The 24,639-nt window shown below is 36.0% G+C and overlaps 1 protein-coding gene across 7 annotated transcripts in view; it reads left to right on the top strand.

Moving 5' to 3' along the window:
• PIK3CB (phosphatidylinositol-4,5-bisphosphate 3-kinase catalytic subunit beta) overlaps positions 1–24,639 on the top strand; it is a 191,104-nt gene that overhangs the window by 90,194 nt on the left and 76,271 nt on the right. For 4 of the 7 annotated variants that reach the window (XM_073803775.1, XM_019934248.3, XM_073803774.1 and 1 more), the window contains 5 exons: positions 397–622; positions 9,832–10,055; positions 12,788–12,967; positions 15,391–15,561; positions 16,472–16,549. In XM_073803775.1, the coding sequence (XP_073659876.1) occupies positions 397–622; positions 9,832–10,055; positions 12,788–12,967; positions 15,391–15,561; positions 16,472–16,549 (879 nt within the window). The remainder of the gene's footprint in view (positions 1–396; positions 623–9,831; positions 10,056–12,787; positions 12,968–15,390; positions 15,562–16,471; positions 16,550–24,639) is intronic. The other 3 variants (XM_019934251.3, XM_019934252.3, XM_019934250.3) reach the window with 2 other exon arrangements.

Genomic DNA, 24,639 nt, shown 5'->3' on the forward strand with positions numbered 1-24,639 from the left:
ACAAAAATGGGTTAAATACCATTCATATTCTCTTACAATTGCTATTTTTAAAAGGAACCAACCTTAATATATCTCGTATAGCTTTCCATGTTACCGTGTTTTTCTGTTTTATTTTCACAGTTCTGTAATATTCTCTTACAATTGCTATTTTTAAAAGGAACCAACCTTAATATATCTCGTATAGCTTTCCGTGTTACCGTGTTTTTCTGTTTTATTTTCACAGTTCTGTAATATTCCGTAATTCACTTAACTGATCCCTTATTGCTAAGCAGTTTGCTTGTCCTCAGTTTTTGAGTTTTCCAAAGAGTGCTGCAGTGAGCATCCTTGTAGATATATCTTCGTACACTTGAGCAAGTATTTCCATTTCAGAAAATGTCTTATTACTTTTTCCTGCAGATGTTATGGAAACAAGTTCATAATTACCCAATGTTTAACCTCCTTATGGAAATTGACTCCTATATGTTTGCATGTGTGAATCAAACTGCTGTATATGAGGAGCTTGAAGATGAAACAAGAAGACTCTGTGATGTCAGACCTTTTCTTCCAGTTCTCAAATTAGTGACAAGAAGTTGTGACCCAGGGGAAAAATTAGACTCAAAAATTGGAGTCCTTATAGGAAGAGGTAATTAAAAAAATTCTTATTTTGAATTTTTAACATGTTTGTTGCTATCTGTATAAACATGTAGTAAGTATGATCTGAGACCTTGCTTTGCAAGGTGTGGTCCATGGGCCAGTGCTGGTCTGTACATTGTTAACCAGTCTGAGATAAAGTAAGTATAGAAATCGAGAATAAACTTCTCTAGCGATGTGATATTGCCACAACATCCAAGGGTGTGTGTATTTTTTATCTTTTTCTTTTCCAGTGACTTATTTTTTTTAATTTATTTATTGAAGTATAGTTGATTTACAATGTTGTGTTAATTTCTGCTGTATAAAGAAGTGATTCAATTATGCATAAATATACATTCTTTTCCATTATGGTTTATCACAGGATATTGTATATAGTTCCCGGTGCTATACAGTAGGACTTGTTGTTTATCCATTCTATATATAATAGTTTGCATCTGCTAGTCCCAAACTCCCAATCCATCCATCCCCCTCCCCTACCCCTTGAAAAACCACAAGTCTGTTCTGTATGGCTATGAGTCTGTTTCTGTTTTGTAGATAAGTTTTTTTGTGTCATATTTTAGATTCCACATATAAGTGATATCATATGGTGTTTGTCTTTCTCTTTCTGACTTACTTCACTTAGTATGATAATCTCTTGGTCCATCCATGTTGCTGCAAATGGCATTATTTTTTATGGCTGAGTAGTATTCCATTGTGTATATATACCACATTTTTTTAATCCATTCAACTGTCGACGGACATCTAGGCTCTTTCCATGTCTTGGCTATTGTGAATAGTGCAGCTATGAACATAAGGGTGCATGTATCTTTTTGAATTATAGTTTTGTTTGGATATATGCCCAGGAGTGGGATTGCTGTATCAAGTGGCAACCCTATATTTAGTGTTCTGAGGAACCTCCATATATTGTTTTTCACGGTGGCTGAACCAAGTTACATTCCCACCAACAGTGTAGGAGGGTTCCCTTTTCTCCACACCCTCTCCAGCATTTGTTATTTGTAGACTTTTTTTTTTTGGCGGTACGCAGGCCTCTCACTGTTGTGGCCTCTCCCGTTGCGGAGCACAGGCTCCGGACGCGCAGGCTCAGCGGGCCCATGGGCCCAGCCGCTCTGCGGCATGTGGGATCCTCCCGGACCAGGGCACGAACCTGTGTCCCCTGCATTGGCAGGCGGACTCTCAACCACTGCGCCACCAGGGAAGCCCTGTAGACTTTTTAATGATGGCCATTCTGACCAGTGATGATATTTCATTGTAGTTTTGATTGGCATTTCTTTAATAGTTAGCGATGTTGAGCATCTTTCATGTGCTTGTTGGCAATCTATATGTCTAGTGAATTATTTTTATTTTATAAAAGTATTGTTTTTTTGCAAATTTGAAATAAAAAAGTTGTTCCTTTGCCTCAGGTACTTTGAGAAGCCCTTTTTAAGAGATGCATCCTAAGTTTCTTGTGAACTACCCGTCTAGTATGAACATAATTTATGCACAACTCTATGCTAACCGAGACTTTAAGCTGATTGATGTTTCCATAAATTTTACTCCATAAGTAAAATTATGTTTTAAGTAGAAGTTACTTTTATAGCAAGTCAAGATATATCATGCCCACATTATTCTTTGCATATTAATTTCAGGGAGAATTGTGAGTAACACAGTAAACACGGAGCAGTCTCTCTTGCTGTAGTAATCTTAGATGTCTACAGGGCCAGTGGTATCCTGCCTTAGACAGGGTATTAACTTGAATTTGCATACTGCAAGGGGGATTACTGAAGAGGAGGCTTAAAGTACAAAACCAAAAATATCTGAAGAGTGTTGGATCTGGATTGGCTACCTGTATTGATCACATTCACTCTTATAGGATAATATAGTACCATCCCCTTTAAGATAGTAAGTACCTTTAAGATACTATTCTTTGATCTTGACCTATAGTTAATTCAGGCTAGCTAATGATTACACAGTGGGACTAAACTCTTCCCTTTGAGTACTTAGAACAGAAGCTTGTTTATTTACTGAATGACACCCTGGTATTTAAAAATGTTTGATTATTTCAGATGTTACCTAGTTTGCTTTGGCAATGACTTTTTCCCCCATTAAATAGGCTTGTAATTGTATAACATACAGATTTTTCAAAACTATATTAATAGCTTCAATAGAAAGCATGCCTTTCTGTTTTTTAGAGCTCCTAAGATTTTTTTTAAACTTTTAATTATTCTCCATTAGTAAAAATTTTTCCTTTGAATTAGAGTATATGTAAAAGTAGAAAGAATAAAAAAATCACTTAGTTTTATCCAGGACAAGAATATCCACTGATAATATTTTGATATAGTTCTTTTTAAGCAGTTTTGTGTGCATGTTTGTGAAAATACTGTTTTTCTGCATTTTTCTGCTGATATTTAGGGAAGCTGAAATATTTGACAATTCAAAAGGTTAGCATCACAGAGAGAGTTAACTTTTATGAGAATATAGGTGTCTTTTTGAGATTTACCATCTTTTCAAAACTTAGATCACTGTGCTTTCTTTGGGTCTTGATCTCCAAAGCATATGGAATCATTAGCCACCATTATCTGTACCTAAGCTTGTCAAATTTACCAAATAAAAATACAGTAGATCCATGGGATACTCTTAATGCCAAAAAGTCATTCACTGTTTATCTAAAATTCAAATAGAACTAGACATACTGTGTTTTTTTTGTTTTTTTGTTTTTAAATTTGACAACTCTAACTTCACCCTACTAACAGCACAGAGATCTAATATATATTAGAATTGAATTTCTCTTTTTATAAGCAATGTACCATATTTCATATTTCATTTAGTGTATAAAGCTTATTGTATAAAAATTTTTTTATGCAATGTGCCCTGCAATTTGAATGACTAAGAAAATGCCACGAGTGTTTTATTGCATTGAATTAAACAGTTTATAAGCTCTTAAAATTTATAAATTGTACTTTAGACCCTCAGCAGTTTAGGAAAGCTGGCCTTATGATCATATACACAAATTCAAATGTTAACAGTCATTTAGGAAGTTGAGTAAGGCTGTTCTGATGTTTTAGAATGAAATTTTACTTTAAATACCTAACAAGTCATTTTTTGCAGTTGCTGATTTGTATGTGATGACTACAACCGGGACTTTGTGAGGTCATGCCTCCTGGGAAAACAATGAACAATTATTTCAATTTAACTTCAGGAACAAGTTTGCTGCCTCCTCCTCCCCAGTGAAAACAATAGAACCTTTACAGACATAACTGCCCTGACGGGTCTAAAAATACCTTTTCCTGAAAGATGATATGCCTAATTATTTCATTTTCTGTTTATTCTCAATAATTATTTATAGAGCTACTGCTGGGGTTCTGATTATTCTTTGTAGAGAAGGTACTTGTTACTCCTGCATTAATTTCTCCAAATACCCAGTAGTAAATCTTGATCAGAGGATTTTGTCAGCATCCTGAAAAAAGTATTTGAACACTTCCTTTTTCTCCTCACCTATCTAAAGCTGTGGCATACCTTAAAGTGAAGGAAATACATAGTCTGTAGGATTTTAACAGTATCTTTAATATGAAGAAATTGTTCATTCAGTACTTTTTTAATATCAAAAATTTATATTTGACTGTAAACTATACAGTACTCTTATCTTAAAATTTAAGCTTTGCTATCAAATTTTCATACCACAAGACATATAGGCAATTAACTAGGCTTAAAATTAAATTCCTTAGCCTAACTTTTTATTTTTGGTAAAGTTTCTACTTTTAAGAGATCTTTATAGTAGTTCCCCAATTCAGGCTTCATCCATTTCTTCCTTTTTCTTTCTTTTTTTTTTTCCTTCCTTTCTTTTTTGTTTTAATTTTTATTGGAGTATAGTTGATTTACAATGTTGTATTAGTTTCAGATGTACAGCAAAGTGAATCAGTTATACATACACATATATCCACTCCTTTTTTTTTTTTTTTGAGATTCTTTTCCCATATAGGCCATTTCTGAGTATTGAGTAGAGTTCCCTGTGCTATACAGCATGTTCTTATTAGTTATCTATTTTATATATAGTAGTGTGTATATGTCAATCCTAATCTCCCAATTTATCCCTCCCCCGCCGTATCCCCTGATAACTGTTTTCTACATCCATGACTCTACTTCTGTTTTGTAAATAAGTTCATTTGTAACCCCCCCTTTTTTTTAAGATTCCACATATAAACAGTATCATATGATATTTATCTTTCTGTGTCTGACTTACTTCAGTCAGTATGACAATCTCTAGGTCCATCCATGTTGCTGCAAATGGCGTTATTTCGTTCTTTTTTATGGCTGAGTAATATTTCAATGTACATATGTTCCACATCTTCTTTATCCATTCCTCTGTCAATGGATATTTAGGTTGCTTCCATGTCTTGGCTATTGTAAATAGCGCTACAATGAACATTGGGGTGCATGTATCTTTTCAAATTATGGTTTTCTCTGGATATATGCCCAGGAGTGGGATTGCTGGGTCATATGGTAGTTCTATTTTTAGTTTTTTTGTGTGTGTGTGTGTGTGTGTGTTAGTTTCTGCTTTATAGCAAAGTGAATCAGTTATACATATGTTCCCATATCTCTTCCCTCTTGCATCTCCCTCCCTCCCACCCTCCCTATCCCACCCCTCCAGGCGGTCACAAAGCACCGAGCCGATATCCCTGTGCCATGCGGCTGCTTCCCACTAGCTATCTACCTTACGTTTGTTAGTGTATATATGTCCATGCCTCTCTCTCGCCCTGTCACAGCTCACCCTTCCCCCTCCCCATATCCACAAGTCTGTTCTCCAGTAGGTCTGTGTCTTTATTCCTGTCTTACCCCTAGGTTCTTCATGACATTTTTTTCCCCTTAAATTCCATATATATGTGTTAGCATATGGTATTTGTCTTTTTCTTTCTGACTTACTTCACTCTGTATGACAGTCTCTAGGTCCATCCACATCTCTACAATTGACCCAATTTCATTCCTTTCATGACTGAGTAATATTCCATTGTATATATGTACCACATCTTCTTTATCCATTCATCCAATGATGGGCACTTAGGTTGTTTCCATCTCTGGGCTATTGTAAATAGAGCTGCAATGAACACTTTGGTACATGACTCTTTTTGAATTTTGGTTTTCTCAGGGTATATGCCCAGTAGTGGGATTGCTGGGTCATATGTATTTGTAGTTGTTTAAGGAACCTCCATACTGTTCTCCATAGTGGCTGTACCAGTTTACATTCCCACCAACAATGTGGGACGGTTCCCTTTTCTCCGCACCCTCTCCAGCACTTATTGTTTGTAGATTTTTTGATGATGGCCATTCTGACCCGTGTGAGGTGATAATGTCATTGTAGTTTTGATTGCATATCTCTAATAATTAGTGATGTTGAGCATCTTTTCATGTACTTTTTGGTCATCTGTATGTCTTCTTTGGAGAAATGTCTGTTTAGGTCTTCTTCTCATTTTTTGATTGGGTTGTTTGTTTTTTTGTTATTGAGCTGCATGAGCCATTTGTATATTTTGGACATTAATTGTTGGTTGCTTTGTTTGCAAATATTTTCTCCCATTCTGAGGGTTATCTTTTTCTTTTGTTTATGGTTTCCTTCTGTGCAAAAGCTTTTAAGTTTAATTAGATCCCATTTGTTTATTTTTGTTTTTATTGTCATTACTTTAGAAGGTGGATCAGAAAAGATCTTGCTTCGATTTATGTCAGAGAGTGTTTTGCCTCTGTTTTCCTCTAAGAGTTTTATAGTATCTGCCCTTACATTTAGGTCTTCAATCCATTTTGAGTTTATTTTTGTGTATGGTGTTAGGGAGTGTTCTAATTTCATTCTCTTACATGTAACTGTCCAGTTTTCCCAGCACCACTTATTGAAGAGACTGTCTTGTCTACATTGTATATGCTTGCCTCCTTTGTTTTGTTGTTGTTTAAAATATTTATTTATTTACTTACTTATTTATTTTTTGTGGTATGTGGGCCTCTCACTGTGTGGCCTCTCCTGTTGCAGAGCACAGGCTCTGGGCGCACAGGCTCAGCAGCCGTGGCTCACGGGCCCACCCGCTCCGCGGCATGTGGGATCTTCCCAGACCAGGGCACGAACCCGTGTCCCCTGCATTGGCAGGTGGACTCTCAACCACTGTGCCACCAGGGAAGCCCTAAAATATTTATTTATTTTGACTGTGCTGTGTCTTAGTTGTGGCACACAGGATATTTGTTGTGGCATGTGGGATCTTTAGTTGCAGTATGCAGACTTCTTAGTTGTGGCATGCGGGCTTCTTAGTTGCAGCATGCAGAGTGTTAGTTGTGGCATGCATGCAGGAACTAGTTCCCCGACCAGGAATCATATCCTGGGCTCCCTGCATTGGGAGCGTGGAGTCTTGCCCACTGGACCACTAGGGAAGTCCACTTGCCTCCTTTGTTATAGATTAGGTAACCATTCATCAGTTTCTTAAAAAGCAGATTGTCAGAGATTGGGATTTAGTGAGTCTGGGATGTATGAAAGAAATCTGTACTTTTCAGTTGTCTCTCATAGTTATGTGAAAAGAGTCCCTTATTTATATTATTGAAAAAAAATCACCAAAACAATAGCAATTGCAATTCAACAGTTTATATTGAGTGTTTATACTTGAGAACCACAGCACTGAACTTGGGTAATGTGGTCTTTGTCTGCTTGGAGCTCACAATCCAGTGGGAAATAATGGATCAGTAAACCGACAGTTACAATACAATGTATAAGTTGTTATAAGTCAAGGAGGGTCACTTAAATCAACTGGGTGAGTCAGGGCCTTCCTCTTTGCAGACAAACAGCTAAACTGTGACTTAAGCGCTCATTAGGAGTTGAGTAGGTGAAAGGAGATGGAAGAAGGAAAACCAAGTGGGAATGGCATATAGGAATGATGGCCTATTCAAGGAATAAAAGAAATTGACTATGATTTGCTTAAGGGACAGCTAGGATAAGCAGGAAGTCCAGAGCGGCAACCGGCTTCAGAGCATGCAGAGCCATCCAGGCCGTGTAAAAAGTAGAGATTTAATTCGTAAGAGCAATTGGGAAGCTATTGAAGGGATTTAAGTAGGGGAGTAACATCATCAGATTTTCATTTTAGAAAAATTATTTAGGTTGGGGAATGGAAATGGATTGGAGGAATTAAGATTGTGAGTAATTAATGAAAAACTGATGTAATAATTAATCCATGGGAGAGATGATGGTAGCTAGGATTAAGGTAATGGCTATAGGACCTAAGAGAACTAGACAGAGTTGAGAGACATTTAGAAAGTGGATTAGACATGACTTTTAGTAGATAAAGGGAGATAAAGAGTTTGATTTTTGTTAGATGTATCTATTATTAGGTATCCATTTCCATGTCCTTATCTGTAGTACCGATGATCTGTGAATAGAAATAGTTTGAACAGTGCAAAGGAAGAAGCTCTAAGATACTTAAGGTAGTTCGCTTAAATTACAGTTCATTCACATAGCTGATTTAGAGTAATATATTTTATTCCAGATCTAAAACTATCCAAGAAATCATATTTTACCCTCAAGATTTTACCTTTGTTGTATTATGGAACTTAAACATTTTAAATTTTCTATATTTAATACGTCAAATCAGTGCTAATATTTATTTTAGAAATAATGACTGTTTTAATAGACGTAAATATACAATGCAGGTAAGTCTACTATCAAGATAACACTCATTGACGTGCATATATTCAAATGATATAGTATTGATTTGGCCCTACAGAATGAAAAGTAACAGCTTGCCACACTGTGCTTCCCTCTCCAACACTATGAAATGCTGTTAATATTATCTCAATTTTCAAGGCAAAAATTTATATGCATTCTATATTCTTTCTTTTGAATTTGCATAAAAGGAATCTTGCGAGACCCATTGTGTTCCTGCTTCATATATTTAATATATCTGGGACTTTTATCCTAACAACACAGATCTACTTCATTCATTTTAGCACTTGCACCACTCTATCATGGTATATGGATGTATCTTAATTTTTTTAACCAGGTCTTAATGATTTATCTTTAGGTTGTTTCCAGTTTTTTGTTTATTATAAACAAAGCTACAGTGAACATGCTTGTACTGATATCATGTTATCTGTACAATTATTTCCATAGATTTGTGGAAATAAACAATCATGCAAATGAGAACAGACTTTTTACTCAGAGCTTGCTATAATAAAGGAATTTTGTGTTTGGCAGTGACTCAGAGTCAGGCAGGGGAGTGATAAACTTTTATGGTAGAGAAAGTGGATGGCTTTCATGTATGCCTGATGGAAGTTGCTGGCAGGAGGAAGCGCAAGGTGGGCTCACAAGAAGCTGGGCATCTTACGTGACTGGTTTGGGGAACATATTTGACTTTCACTAGTTGGTCCTGAGTCGCTCAGGTTGCACTTCCTCTTGGTGGAATACCAGGGTCAAAACTGTGTGTGTGTGTGTGTGTGTGTGTGTGTTCTAATAAATATTAAATATGCCTATTTCTCTTCTGTCCCTTCCAGCTTAAGGTTTTGTCCAACTTTAAAATGTTTGCCAATCTGATAGGTAAAAATTAATGCACATATAAAAATTTATACATGTTCTATTATTTTAGATATCTAGAATTATTTATTAGAATAATTATAAGCTTATACAGGCTGTTATATAGTTATTTTCATGGCAGAAGTGGTTCATAATTCAGTACAACAAAAAATAGTTTTATGTTTATGAGATTTTTGACTAACTGATATGCTATAACCATTGTTGAAAAATCACAGTAAACGGAAAGTTTATAAAATTGAAGTTTACTGAGTTTTAAGTAATAACTTGAGTTTTAGGCTTATTTGTAAAGTTTTCAGATTCTTAGCCTTTCTTAAATATTTTAAATGTGATTTACTTGATTTGTAAAGAAAAACTGGCTTTTTCATATGTGGTTTTAAAATAGTACTGTGAATTTCAGTGATTATCTTTTTAAAATTGGTAACCAGCTATAGTTCTTTAAGAGGTTTCAAGTTTGTATTCTTTAGAAATCTAATTGTATGTTCATCTTCTATACATGAAGTTCGTTATTTTATCTTGAATATTTTTTTATCTTTCATAATATTCTCTTTATCTTTCATAATATTTTCCCGTTCAGTTTTGTTGGCTTCATAAAAACCAAGCATCCAAATTATCTTTTTTTGAGTATATTTTGTATTCTCTTAGCTACTCAAAATGACACGTTTAAAATTTTTGTTTAGGTTTGCATGAATTTGATGCCTTGAAGGATCCTGAGGTGAATGAATTCCGAATAAAAATGCGCAGATTCAGTGAGGAAAAGATTCAGTCGCTTGTGGGATTGTCTTGGATGGATTGGCTAAAGCAAACCTATCCACCAGAGCATGAACCATCCATCCCTGAAAATCTAGAAGATAAACTTTACGGAGGAAAGCTCATTGTGGCTGTTCATTTTGAAAATTGTCAGGTAGTATTATATTATTTTAAGAAATACTTTATAATAAATTTGTGAATTTTATCAGAATGCAGCACCAATGTTAGAGGAGGCTGTTCCTCACCTAGTAAAGACTGACATAGATCATTTTTAGATTTAAGATGGAAATATATTTAGGATTATATGTGACAACCTAAAGTGACACATCCTTTGCACATATATGGTTTTTTGATGCATTTTTGTCTAGATCGGGGTCTGCAAACTGCAGTGGTTTTGAATGATTTTTATATTTTTTGTGGGATGTAAAAAACTCCAAGAATTTTGAAGGATGTTAAAAAGAAAAGAAAGAAGAATATGCGACAGATACTCATATGTTGTTAGCAAAGCCTAGTTCTTTAGAGAAAAAGTTTGCCAACCCCTGGTATAGATAATGTTGTTTAATGTAGATATAATTTTATTTTCTCTTGTGATTTTTCTCTTGTCTATAAAATGAAAGGTTTGATCAAAGAGCTCTTTTTTTCCATTTTCTTACATTTGCATTCTGTGAGTACGTGAACTAAGTGCCGGTTCGGAATTCGGCATTATAATAGAGTGTATATACAGTTATCTGTATCTGAATGTTCATAGCAATTTTACAAACTAGATTATGCTACTGCCTTTGTATGAAGTGTGCTCATTTTATCATCTAGTCTCTGGCCTTGGAATTAGGGTAGGAGTACAGGGATATTTTGTTTTGTTCTTCAGTTACTGTGATAACAATAAGAAAACCTTTATCAGTAGTCCTTCTATGTTGAGCACTTTACTATGCCAGGAATTATGAAAGGTATTTTTGAAATATATTCTCTACTTCTCACAACAACCCAATAAAGTGTTGTTATTTTAACCCCATTTTATAGTGAAGAAACTGAAAGGGAGAGAAGTTTGAGTTCTTTTGTGCCCTGCTTCATAGCTGGTCAGTGGTAGAGTCAGGATTTTTTCCAGGTGTTTCTCATTTTATCAAGTCGGCCTCCTTGCCAAAAACATGTTATTAAGTATTTGTTAGGTCAGATGTAAAAAAAGGATCCTACGTTCAGGCATTTTGCAAAGGAAGTTTGTCTAGAAAAAAAAAAAAGAAAACAATTTGCCACTCTATACTGAGATATGTTGAGACTCAAGTTCAATTTAAGCCAAGAATTGGATATCATAAAGTGTAAAGATCAAATTTAAAATACTGTTTAAGGAATTCTGCATTGTTGAAAGAGTTGAAATAGGGAATTTTACTGTTAAAAGGTGATTAGAATTCAACTTGAAAATACCTGCTCCGGGCAATTTGTCCATCTAGGTCAGTTTGAATTTCATCACATATGGGTCAAACCTCTACTGGATATACAAATTTTAATGTGATCATCATTGTAACAAAGTATATGTGAAAAGAAGTGTTTTGAAGTTAGAAGAGAAATATAGATGTAAAATCTTATTGGATTCAAGCAGTCATAGAACTTAACGGTGAAAGGAGTTTAGACATCATCTAGGCAGACTCTTTATATAACATATTAATTCTTTTCACCATCCTTTATATCCTGTGTCTCTAACCAAATACATCCAGTTGCTATGGGAGCCCTCTGCCTACTGAAGTAGCATGTTTTCACTGTGAGCAAGCACACATTTAAATTTTGAATTTAAAAAATTAAATTCAAACTAGCTTTCTGTGACTTCTGCTTATCTGGTTATACTTTCTTATTTAATATGTATCCATTCAATCTCCCTTTATTCTACATGCCAGATATTCAGATAATTGGAATATAGCTATCATATGTCTCCTTAGTCTCCTTTTCTTTCGGCTAAATACTTCCCAGGGATTAAACCAAAAATTCTTAGAGTTTTTGATCATACAGAATAGTAAATTTTTAAGTCATGAAATAATTTTAGAAAGTCACATAGAGTTTATAGATTTTTTAAAAAAATAAATTTATTTATTTTATTTATTTATTTTTGGCTGTGTTGGGTCTTTGTTGCTGGGTGCGGGCTTTCTCTAGTTGTGGCAAGCGGGGGCTACTCTCCATTGTGGTGCACGGATTTCTCATTGCGGTAGCTTCTCTTGTGGTGGAGCATGGCCTCTAGGCACGCGGGCTTCAGTAGTTGTAGCACGTGGGCTCAGTAGTTGTGGCTCGCGGGCTTAGTTGCTCCGCGGCATGTGGGATCTTCCCGGACCAGGGCTCGGACCCGTGTCCCCTGCATTGGCAGGCGGATTCTTAACCACTGCACCACCAAGGAAGCCCGAGTTTATAGATTTTTATTTAGGCTATTATTGCTTTAAAAAAACCCCAAACCCCATACCGTAATTTATTGCCAGCACTATTTCATAAGTGAATAAACATTTTACCATCAAAAAATAGGAATGACAGAATCTCAAAATAAAGGATGTTTGGCAACCGACTCCATCATACATGCATCACCCCGCCCACCCCCCCTCAAATTCTTTAAATTCTCATTTGGCCATTTCACCATCACTGCTGATAACCAGCATTGGGAAGCAGCATGTGGGAACACTAAACTAAAAATGAGATGAACTGTAACAAGGTATTCATTTAGGTTAAAAAATGATTTTCCAGGATTGGTAGGGGGAAAGAAAATTTACTGGAAATTAAATGTAAAGGATGTACATGTGTAAACATTATGTATAGTTGTGTACACTGTAGTACTTAATAATAAGTACAAATGTAAAGAGTGATTTTTTTTTCCAGTGTAAATACAAAATTGCTTCTTTTTTCTACCCCCCTTTTTAGGATGTGTTTAGCTTTCAAGTATCTCCTAATATGAATCCTATCAAAATAAATGAATTGGCAATCCAAAAACGTTTGACTATTCATGGGAAAGAAGATGAAGTTAGCCCCTATGACTATGTGTTGCAAGTCAGTGGGAGAGTAGAATATGTGTTTGGTGATCATCCACTAATTCAGTTCCAGGTATGTGTTTTAACTGTCAATTTACCATTTATTTACATTTAGTCATGAATTCTTTGTGTAGATGTTTTATGCAGGGAATTGATGTGCCTCAGGTTATTTTTGGAGTATAGTGGAGTTTAAATAAGATATGTGCATTGCGACACCCCTTCCCCCAGCATAAGGTATGCTATTTAAAGAAGCTTTGCCTTCAAGGAACTTGAGGATATTTTTGTTAAAATTACATTTGGAGACCAAAAAATGGTTGTTACATAAAGAATACTGGGTTAAGTGCCAAGTTAGAGGTAAATAGTAACAGAATTTTAGGAAAATATGTGATTACTCTTTCTTTAAAAATTAATTTAATTAATTAATTTATTTTTGGCTGCATTGGGTCTTCCTTGCTGCGCTCAGGCTTTCTCTAGTTGCAGCAAGTGGGGGCTACTCTTCGTTGCGGTGTGCGGGCTTCTCATTGCCATGGCTTCTCTTGTTGTGGAGCACGGGCTCTAGGCTCATGGGCTTCAGTAGTTGTGGCATGCAGGCTCAGTAGTTGTGGCTCGTGGGCTCTAGGCTCCCGGACTTCAGTAGTTGTGGCGCATGGGCTTAGTTGCTCTACGGCATGTGGGATCTTCCCTGACCAGGGCTTGAACCTGTGTCCCCTGCATTGGCAGGCGGATTCTTAACCACTGTGCCACCATGGAAACCTCTGATTACTCTTATTTGTGATTTTTGTTGTTTGTTTTAAGCAAGAGGGATACAGGCATGCCAGTTATTAAGTGATGTCTGTTTGAGAAGGAGCTCTGATTTATTACCAGGTAACAGGGGATTTTGTGTCCTCCCCTTCTTTTTTTTTCAGATTTTTAGTGTAGCCCTTAATCCTTGGTTTAGTAGGTAGAAAGTCTAGCAGCAGTTATAACCTCTGTGCACAGCTTTGGGATCTGTGACATTCTGACAGTAAGTGCTTGAACTCTAGCCCATGAGAGGAAGAAGGAAGATGAAAAGTGCTTGGTGGTGACATCTAAGTACTGACTTCTTCCCTTCATGTTCTGCCATCTTTTTTTTTTTTTTTTTTTTTTTCCGGTACGCGGGCCTCTCACTGTTGTGGCCACTCCTGTTGCGGAGCACAGGCTCCAGATGCGCAGGCTCAGCGGCCATGGCTCACGGGCCCAGCTGCTCCGCGGCATGTGGGATCCTCCCGGACCGGGGCACAAACCCGCGTCCCCTGCATCGGCAGGCGGACTCTCAACCACTGCGCCACCAGGGAAGCCCTCTGCCATCTTTTAAGTAGCCTACTGCTTCTTTAATTTAACACTTTTTTCTTAAACTTTAATAGGAGGAAAGTACATTGTTTTGCTCAAACTGGAATTTGTTATTACAAAGAAAACTAAAGACGTGTGTTTTTTGTACAAGGTCATGTGAGAAAGAAAATATACAATGAAGGTGAAGGAACCTGAAGGAAATGAAATGATACATCTTTCATAGTGAAAAGTTTTTGAATGAATTTATTTATCATAGTATCATGTTAACTCCCACTTATAGGACATTCTGGAAATTTTCTTTTTTCCAGAAGTGTATTTTCAGTGGTTCTGAATTGAATACAATATACTGAGTCACACTTTATATCTGTATAGGAAATTTATTATAGTGAGGAGTACATTGGATTTCTATTCATTATGTTAGGAATCTTTGGTAATGTGAATAACCACCCCTCTTCTTTTATGCCTCTGGAGAATCATCCTGGTTTCATGGAAATGAAACAGAGCATCAAGCTCAAATGGCCAGTAAGTTTTTGATGGAAAGGCAGTAATGGGTGCCTGGAGCCCTGTGCTGAAAAGGTACCAGGTCTGCCTCAGGGATCCATGGAAATGTGGCCACCTCAAGACTTATAAAAAATGGCCACATGTGTACTACATATTCACCTTTCCTGACTTACTGGTCAGAGGTGGCAGTGTGGCATCACAGTCTATGACGATCAAGTCCTGCCCCTGGAAAGGTGTGCCAGTTGGTCATACTGTCAGGTCTTAAGTGCAGAGAAGAGAAAATAAAACATCTATACTGTGGCACATATTTCTCCAAAGTTTAGCAAACAGAAAAGAAGTCAGACAAATGGATTTAAATCCAGGTGTTAAAGATACTAGCTGTGTAATTTAGCTTTCTGATTTTCAGTTCTTTAGTCTATTAAAAGGGGAAAATCTGTCTTTTAGAGTTATGAAGATTAGCTCTAACATATAAGAAGTATCTAGTTCAGTTCTCAGGTATGTAGATGTTCAATTAATTGTAGCAATTTTATGTTGTGATTTTTATTTCTCATATTCTTGACATTGAGTTGTTATTTAAGATACTCTTTCACAGTGCATTTGTTCTAGTGTTGTTCAGCTTAATTTTATTCTTCTGTTGATTTAAGTTTTGCTTGAAAATCCTTACCTTATTCTTTCTTGCCACTGTAGTATATCCGGAACTGTGTAATGAATAGGACCTTGCCCCATTTTATACTTGTGGAATGTTGCAAGATCAAGAAGCTGTATGAACAGGAAATGATTGCCATAGAGGCTGCCATAAATCGAAATTCATCTAACCTTCCTCTTCCTTTACCACCAAAGAAAACTCGAATTATTTCTGTAAGTTTCACGTATGAACCTTTGGTAACCCCAGAAGGCACGCGATTTTTTTGGTTAGGTTGTATGCTTAAGCCTATTTTCCACAGAATATTAATATGAATTAATATTAATATTCCCCAGAATATTAATGCATATTTGCCAAAGATCCGTCACCATTTATTAGTAATTATCTTTTTAGCTACCCTTCTTTTTCCTTACTCAGGCTACATATGATTGTAAACAGGCCATTTATGTTTTCGATTATCTTTTGGTGCTAAAGAAAAATGCCCTCAAATTTGAGATATGTTGAGATTAGAGCTAAATGGGACTTCAAAGAGCAAGTTGAGCATTCTAGTAGAAAAGTTAGATGTGCAGAGACAGTTGATTTTCTGGTATATCTCATTTCTTTCAGTTTATCTATAATAGTGTTTTGGTATAATTTGTCTGTTTTCTTCTTTCTTTCTTATTGAATACTTTTAGACTTTAAATGTAACAAAGCCATCATTTTTTTCTAGAATGTAATATATTTGTATAAAGCAAATCTTAAGTTTGTATTCATCAGAACATGACAGTTTTAAAATAGTTCTTCAGTCTTAAGAAATTGAATGTTTAACCATTCCTTGATGATTAAGTTATTATCTTTATATTAATTTATTGGTCAATTCTTAATTTATGCAAAACTTTAATACTATTTTTTAATGGTGTTTAGTGAATTTCTTAGCAATACTGGAATGCTGCCTGTTCTGCCTTGAGAACTAAGTGCTAGTGGTTGTGATGGTTATTTTAATATATATGATTTTCAGTTGTTAGTTCAGAGGTGTATTTTCATTCTTTTACCAACGGAAATGAGAACTGATAAGACGATTTCATTGCTAGCATAGAATATTCATTTCTTTCATTAAAATACTCTGTTTATTTCATTTTTTTACAGCATGTTTGGGAAAATAACAACCCTTTCCAAATTGTCTTGGTTAAGGGAAATAAACTTAATACAGAAGAAACTGTAAAAGTGAGTACTTGTCAAGATTTGAATTTATCTTCAGCTCCATTATTTGAATAAGTCACTGATACGCTCAGTGAAAGTCACATTGGAGACGAATTTTACCCATATTGGTTAACTACAGGCGATAGAGTATGGTATATAGGACAGTTAAGAATTTTTGTTTTAAAGTATTCTTTGAATAGTTTGAGATGTACTGGATAGATTGACATTTTCCCAGTATATATTATGGAAAAGAAATGGGTTTAGATCAAGAATTCAGCAAGTGAAATTTAAGCCAAACCTATAGGTCACATATTTCTGGGCAGGCTTACTCTCCTTTCTCAGCTTTGCTTAGAGCTGCACAATAGCCTCTCTTACCCCCTCCCCCTTTTTTTTCCATTTAAACTTGCTGAAAACACAGAAAATGTAATATTTTTTCCTGAAATAAAATACATGACTCTGTTGTAGACCACAACTTGTTAACACATGAGGATTTATTGCACCACCCCTACAGTTAAGACTTAACAAGGCATTTTGTCTGAAAGTGTAAAGCATACATTTTCCCCTATTTAGCTTGGCAGGAAATTAAATGAATAGTTTTGTGATCCAAGAAAGAGATTCAGTTAGTTTAAGATGTTTGCTGGCATGAGGATATATTCAGGAGCACCTTGCCAAAGATTACCAGTGGCTTGCTTTTATAAATGGACATTAAAGATTCTTTGGGTAGCTGTCATTAAAATAAGGGATTTTTTTCACTTTTATTCTTAGCTAGATTTTAATTCTTAATGAGTATGCTTATGGCCAATTAGCCTTTGTTTTCTATTTTAGTGGTAATTTAATTTTTCCCTTTAATTTAAATTTTCTTTATTAATTTTTTCCAGTGGCAAAAGTATAGCATGATTGTTGAAACAGGCAAAAAAATTCCAAACATTATTTAAGAAAAAAATTGCTGATCTCTCCTCCCCATCTCTTTACCATCATATGGGATTCAAGGTCAACAGGCCTTGAGTGACCTCCATGTTTATACAAATATATATACACATATGGTTTATACAAATATATATAAACATATGGTTGTGTTTATTTTGTTGATTGGTCGGTTTCTTAAAGAAAAGGGATGATGTTATATATATGTATTCTATAATTTGATTTCTTCACTTTATATCTTGGATGGTCCTCTGGATTATTAAATATTTAGTAGAGTTCCTCGGGAATTATATTTCTTTTTTTTTTATGGTTTTTGGGGTTTTTTGACTTTCTATTTTATTTTTTTCATGCACACACACTGTATTTTATTTTTACAAGAGATAAACTGACACCAAGCATTGTAAATGGATGACCACAAAAGCAACAATGATTGCAGTTAGCAAACACGAAACACACTTATACAATGTCATAATATTGACATTCAGTCCAGTAATCCTCCACTGTAACAGCTCCTTTACTTTGCAGTGAAAATTGATTTGTATATTTTTTGCCTCTGAGTCCTTGTGGGATTTTTTTTTTATTATTCAAACAGAAAGTCACAAAAATTATAATCATCCTCATCAGTTCACTCAGTCCCATGTAATTAATTTTTTTTTTCATCTTGATCTTTTGTTAGCACTTTTATTAATTCATCAGTTTTCCATTAGAGTTCTGAAAATGCTTATTCATTCAGTTCAGCAGTATAGTCAGTTACCCGAAACGTGTACTTGTCAGTCTTTTCCATGAATTCCTTGAAGATGAAACCCCTTTATAGGAACATTTTTGTGAAAGCATCAGACTATACCCAGAACTGTCTGTAAATGACAAAAGACTTAAAAATGACCACGGTTAAAGATTTGATGAAAGTTCATAATAATGCAATTGACAAGGAAATTTAGTTATTTCTGAGATACATATTTTAAAGTAATAACTAGAATTATGACTTATAACATTATACCAGAACATATAAGATTTTTAGAAATTTCATGTAATGTCTGAAACATTTATATTAACATATTTCCATACAGATAACCCAAAGAAAGTTTAATATTAGTTGTTTTTTGTTTGTTTACACTGCAGGTTCTTATTAGTCATCAATTTTATACACATCAGTGTATACATGTCAATCCCAATCGTCCAGTTCAGCACACCGCCATCCCCACCCCACCATGGTTTTCCCCCCTTGGTGTCCATACGTTTGTTCTCTACATCTGTGTCTCAACTTCTGCCCCGCAAACTCGTTCATCTATACCATTTTTCTAGGTTCCACATACATGCGTTAATATACAATATTTGTTTTTCTCTTTCTGACTTACTTCACTGTGTATGACAGTCTCTAGATCCATCCACGTCTCAACAAATGACTCAATTTCGTTCCTTTTTATGGCTGAGTAATATTCCATCGTATATATGTACCACAACTTCTTTATCCATTTGTCTATCAGTGGACATTTAGGTTGCTTCCATGACCTGGTTATTGTAAGTAGTGCTGCAGTGAACACTGAGGTGCATGTGTCTTTTTGAATTATGGTTTTCTCTGGGTATATTCCCAGTAGTGGGATTGCTGGATCATATCCTTTAGTTTTTTAAGGAACCGCCATACTGTTCTCCACAGTGGCTGTATCCATTTACATTCCCACCAACAGTGCAAGAGGGTTCCCTTTTCTCCACACCCTCTCCAGCATTTGTTGTTTGTATATTTTCTGAAGATGCCCATTCTAACTGGTGTGAGGTGATACCTTATTGTAGTTTTGATTTGCTTTCTCTAATGATTAGTGATGTTGAGCAGCTTTTCATGTGCTTCTTGGCCATCTGTATGTCTTCTTTGGAGAAATGTCTATTTAGGTCTTCTGCCCATTTTTGGATTGGGTTGTTTGTTTCTTTAATATTGAGTTGCATGAGCTGTTAATATATTTTGGAGATTAATCCTTTGTCCGTTGATTCGTTTGCGAATATTTTCTCCCATTCTGAGGGTTGTCATTTCGTCTGTTTATGGTTTCCTTTGCTGTGCAAAAGCTTTGAAGTTTCATTGGGACCCATTTGTTTATTTTTGTTTTTATTTCCATTACTCAAGGAGGTGGATCAAAAAAGATCTTGCTGTGGTTTATGTCAAAGAGTGTTCTTCCTATGTTTTCCTCTAAGAGTTTTATAGTGTCTGGTCTTACATTTAGGTCTTGAATCCATTTTGAGTTTATTTTTGTGTATGGTGTTAGGGAGTGTTCTAATTTCATTCTTTTACATGTAGCTGTCCAGTTTTCCCAGCACCACTTATTGAAGAGACTGTCTTTTCTCCATTGTATATCTTTGCCTCCTTTGTCATAGATTAGTTGACCATAGGTGCGTGGGTTTATCTCTGGGCTTTCTATCTTGTTCCACTGATCTACGTTTCTCTTTTTGTGCCGGAACCATATTGTCTTGATTACTGTAGCTCTGTAGTATAGTCTGAAGTCAGGGAGTCTGATTCCTCCAGCTCCGTTTTTTTCTCTCAAGACTGCTTTGGCTATTTGGGGTGGGGTCTTTTGTGTCTCCATACAAATTTTAAGTTGATTTGTTCTAGTTCCATAAAAAATGCCACTGGTAATTTGATAGGGATTGCATTGAATCTGCAGATTGCTTTGGGTAGTATAGTCATTTTCACAATATTGATTCTTACAATCCAAGAACATGGTATATCTCTCCATCTGTTGGTATCATCTTTAATTTCTTTCATCAGTGTCTTATAGTTTTCTACATACAGGTCTTTTGTTTCCCTAGGTAGGTTTATTCCTAGGTATTTTTTTGTTGTTGTTGCAGTGGTAAATGGGAGTGTTTCCATAATTTCTCTTTCAGATTTTTCATCATTAGTGTATAGGAATGCAAGAAATTTCTGTGCATTAATTTTGTATCCTGCAACTTTACCAAATTCATTGATTAGCTCTAGTAGTTTTCTGGTGGCATCTTTAGGATTCTCTATGTATAGTATCATGTCATTTGCAAACACTGACAGTTTTACTTCTTCTTTTCCAATTTGTATTCCTTTTAATTCTTTTTCTTCTGTGATTGCCGTGGCTAGGACTTCCAAAACTATGTTGAATAATAGTGGTGAGAGTGGACATCCTTGTCTCGTTCCTGATCTTAGAGGAAAGGCTTTCAGTTTTTCACCATTGAGAAGGATGTTTGCTGTGGGTTTGTCATATATGGCCTTTATTATGTTGAGGTAGTTTCCCTCTATGCCCACTCTCTGGAGACTTTTTATCATAAATAGGTGTTGAATTTTGTCAGAAGCTTTTTCTGCATCTTTTTCTGAGATGATCATATGGTTTTTATTGTTCAGTTTGTTAATATGGTGTATCACATTAATTGATTTGCGTATATTGAAGAATCCTTGCATCCCTGGGATAAATCCCACTTGATCCTGGTGTATGATCCTTTTAATGTGTTGTTGGATTCTGTTTGCTGGTATTTTGTTGAGGATTTTTGCGTCTATATTCATCAGTGATATTGGTCTGTAATTTTCTTTTTTTGTAGTATCTCAATGTGGTTTTGGTATGAGGGTGATGGTGGCCTCATAGAATGAGTTTGGGAGTGTTCCCTCCTCTGCAATTTTTTGGAAGAGTTTTAGAAGGATGGGTGTTAGCTCTTCTCTAAATGTTTGATTGAATTCACCTGTGAAGCCATCTGGTCCTGGGCTTTTGTTTGTTGGAAGATTTTTAATCACAGTTTCAATTTCATTACTGATGATTGGTCTGTTCATATTTTCTGTTTCTTCCTGGTTCAGTCTTGGAAGGTTATACCTTTCTAAGAATTTGTCCATTTCTTCCAGGTTGTCCATTTTATTGGCACAGAGTTGCTTGTAGTAGTCTCTTAGGATGCTTTGTATTTCTGCGTTGTCTGTTGTAACTTCTCCTTTTTCATTTCTAATTTTATTGATTTGAGTCCTCTTCCTCTTTTTCTTGATGAGTCTGGCTAATGGTTTATCAATTTTGTTTATCTTCTCAAAGATCCAGCTTTTAGTTTTATTGATCTTTGCTCTTGTTTTGTTTCTATTTCATTTATTTCTGCTCTGATCGTTATGATTTCTTTCCTTCTACTAATTTTGGGTTTTGTTTGTTCTTCTTTCTCTAGTTCCTTTAGGTGTAAGGTTAGATTGTTTACTTGAGATTTTTCTTGTTTCTTGAGGTAGGGTTGTATAGGTATAAACTTCCCTCTTAGAACTGCTGTTGCTGCATCCCATATGTTTTGGATTGTCGTGTTTTCATTGTCATTTGTCTCTAGGTATTTTTTGATGTCCTCTTTGATTTCTTCAGTGATCTCTTGGTTATTTAGTAACGTATTGTTTAGCCTCCATGTGTTTGTTTTTTTTACGTTTTTTTCCCCTGTAATTCATTTCTAATCTCATAGCATTATGGTCAGAAAAGGTGCTTGATATGATTTCAGTTTTCTTAAATTTACTGAGGCTTGATTTGTGATCCAAGATGTAATCTATCCTGGAGTGTGTTTCTTGTGCACTTGAGAAGAAAGTATAATCTGCTCTTTTTGGATGGAATGTCCTATAAATATTAATTAAATATCTCTGGTCTATTGTGTGATTTAAAGCTTCTGTTTCTTTATTTATTTTCATTTTGTATGATCTGTCCATTGGTGTGAGTGAGCTGTTAAAGTCCCCCACTATTATTGTGTTACTGTCGATTTCCTCTTTTATACCTGTTAGCAGTTGCCTTATGTATTGAGGTGCTCCTATGTTGGGTGCATATATATTTATAATTGTTATATCTTCTTCTTGGATTGATCCCTTGATCATTATGTAGTGTCATTCCTTGTCTCTTATAACATTCTTTATTTTAAAGTCTATTTTATCTGATATGAGTATTGCTACTCCAGCTTACTTTTGATTTCCATTTGCATGGAATATCTTTTTCCATCCCCTCACTTTCAGTCTGTATGTGTCGCTAGGTCTGAAGTGGGTCTCTTGTAGACAGCATATATATGGGTCTTGTTTTTGTATCCATTTAGCAAGCCTGTGACTTTTGGTTGGAGCATTTAATCCGTTCATGTTTAAGGTAATTATCGATATGTATTTTCCTATGACCATTTTCTTGATCGTTTTGGGCTTGTTTTTGTAGATACTTTTCTTCTTTTGTGTTTCCCACTTACAGAAGTTCCTTTAGCATTTGTTGTAGGGCTGGTTTGGTGGTGCTGAATTCTCTTAGGTTTTGCTTGTTTGTAAAGCTTTTGATTTCTCTATCGAATCTGAATGAGATCCTTGCTGGGTAGAGTAATCTTGGTTGTAGTTTCTTCCTTTTCATCACTTTAAGTATATCACACCACTCCCTTCTGGCTTGTAGAGTTTCTTCTGAGAAATCAGCTGTTAACCTTATGGGAGTTACCTTGTATGTTATTTGTCGTTTTTCTCTTGTTGCTTTCAATAATTTTTCTTTGTCTTTAATTTTTGCCAATTTGATTATTGTGTGTCTCGGTGTGTTTCTCCTTGGGTTTATCCTGTATGAGACTCGCTGCACTTCCTGGACTTGGGTGGCTGTTTCCTTTCCCATGTTAGGGAAGTTTTCAGTTATAATCTCTTCAGATATATTCTCTGGTCCTTTCTCTCTCTCTCTTCTCCTTCTGGGACCCCTATAATGTGAATGTTGTTGCATTTAATGTTGTCCCAGAGGTCTCCTAGGCTGTCTTCTTTTCTTTTCATTCTGTTTTCTTTATTCTGTTCCACAGCAGTGAATTCCATCATTCTGTCTTCCAGGTCACTTATCTGTCTTCTGCCTCACTTATTCTGCTATTGATTCCTTCTAGTGTAGTTTTCATTTCCGTTATTGTATTTTTCATCTCTGTTTGTTTGTTCTTTAATGCTTCTAGGTCTTTGTTAAACATTTCTTGCATCTTCTCGATCTTTGCCTCCATTCTTTTTCCGAGGTCCTGGATCATCTTCACTATCATTATTCTGAATTCCTTTTCTGGAAGGTTGCCTATATCCACTTCATTTAGTTGTTTTTCTTGGGTTTTATCTTCCTCCTTCATCTGGTACATAGCCCTCTACCTTTTCATCTGTCTATCTTTCTGTGAATGTTTTTGTTCCACAGGCTGCAGGACTGTAGTTCTTCTTGCTTCTGCTCTCTGCCCTGTGGTGGATGAGGCTATCTAAGAGGCTTGATGAGAGGGACTGGTGGTGGGTAGAGCTGACTGTTGCTTTGGTGGGCAGAGCTCAGTAAAACTTTAATCCACTTGACTCTTGATGGATGGGGCTGGGTTCTCTCCCTGTTGGTTGTTTGGCCTGTGGCAACCCAACACTGGAGCCTACTTGGCCTCTTTGGAGGGGCTAATGACAGACTCTGGGAGGGTTCACTCCAAGGAGTACTGCCCAGAACTTCTTCTGTCAGTGTCCTTGTCCCCACGGTGAGCCACAGCCACCCCTCGCCTCTGCAGGATACCCTCCAACACTAGCAGGTAGTTTTGGTTCAGTCTTCCCTGGGGTCACTGCTCCTTCCCCTGGGTCCCGATGGGCACACTACTTTGTGTCTGCCCTCCAAGAGTGGAGTCTCTCTTTCCCCCAGTCCTGTCAAAGTCCTGCAGTCAATTCCCACTAGGCTTCAAAGTCTGATTCTCTAGGAATTCCTCCTCCCGTTGCTAGACCCCCAGGTTGGGAAGCCTGACGTGGGGCTCAGAACCTTCACTCCAGTGGGTGCACTCCTGTGGTATAAGTGTTCTCCAGTCTGTGAGTCACCCACCCAGCAGTTATGGGATTTGATTTTACTGTGATTGTACCCCTCCTACCATCTCATTGTGGCTTCTCCTTTATCTTTGGATGTGGGGTATCTTTTTTGGTGAGTTCTAGTGTCTTCCTGTCGATGATTGTCCAGCAGCTAGTTGTGATTCTGGTGTTCTCACAAGAGGGAGTGAGAGCACATCCTTCTACTCCACCATCTTGGTTCCTCCCTCGGGTATTATATTTCTAAAGGCAGATATCACGTATAGGCAAATATACCCTCAAGTCATATGGAGTGTTTTTTTTAACATATATGTATGATTTTGTTTAGTAGTTTGTATGTATACATGTATAATTTACATTTTAAAAATGGAAATTCCTACTTGTTCCCATTTTTTAGGTTATTGTATTTATTACTTATTTAATGCTTTTGTAGTTATTATTTCTCTACAGCCTT

Source organism: Tursiops truncatus, chromosome 4 (genome assembly GCF_011762595.2).
Source record: "Tursiops truncatus isolate mTurTru1 chromosome 4, mTurTru1.mat.Y, whole genome shotgun sequence".
NCBI classification, from domain to species: Eukaryota; Metazoa; Chordata; class Mammalia; order Artiodactyla; family Delphinidae; genus Tursiops; species Tursiops truncatus.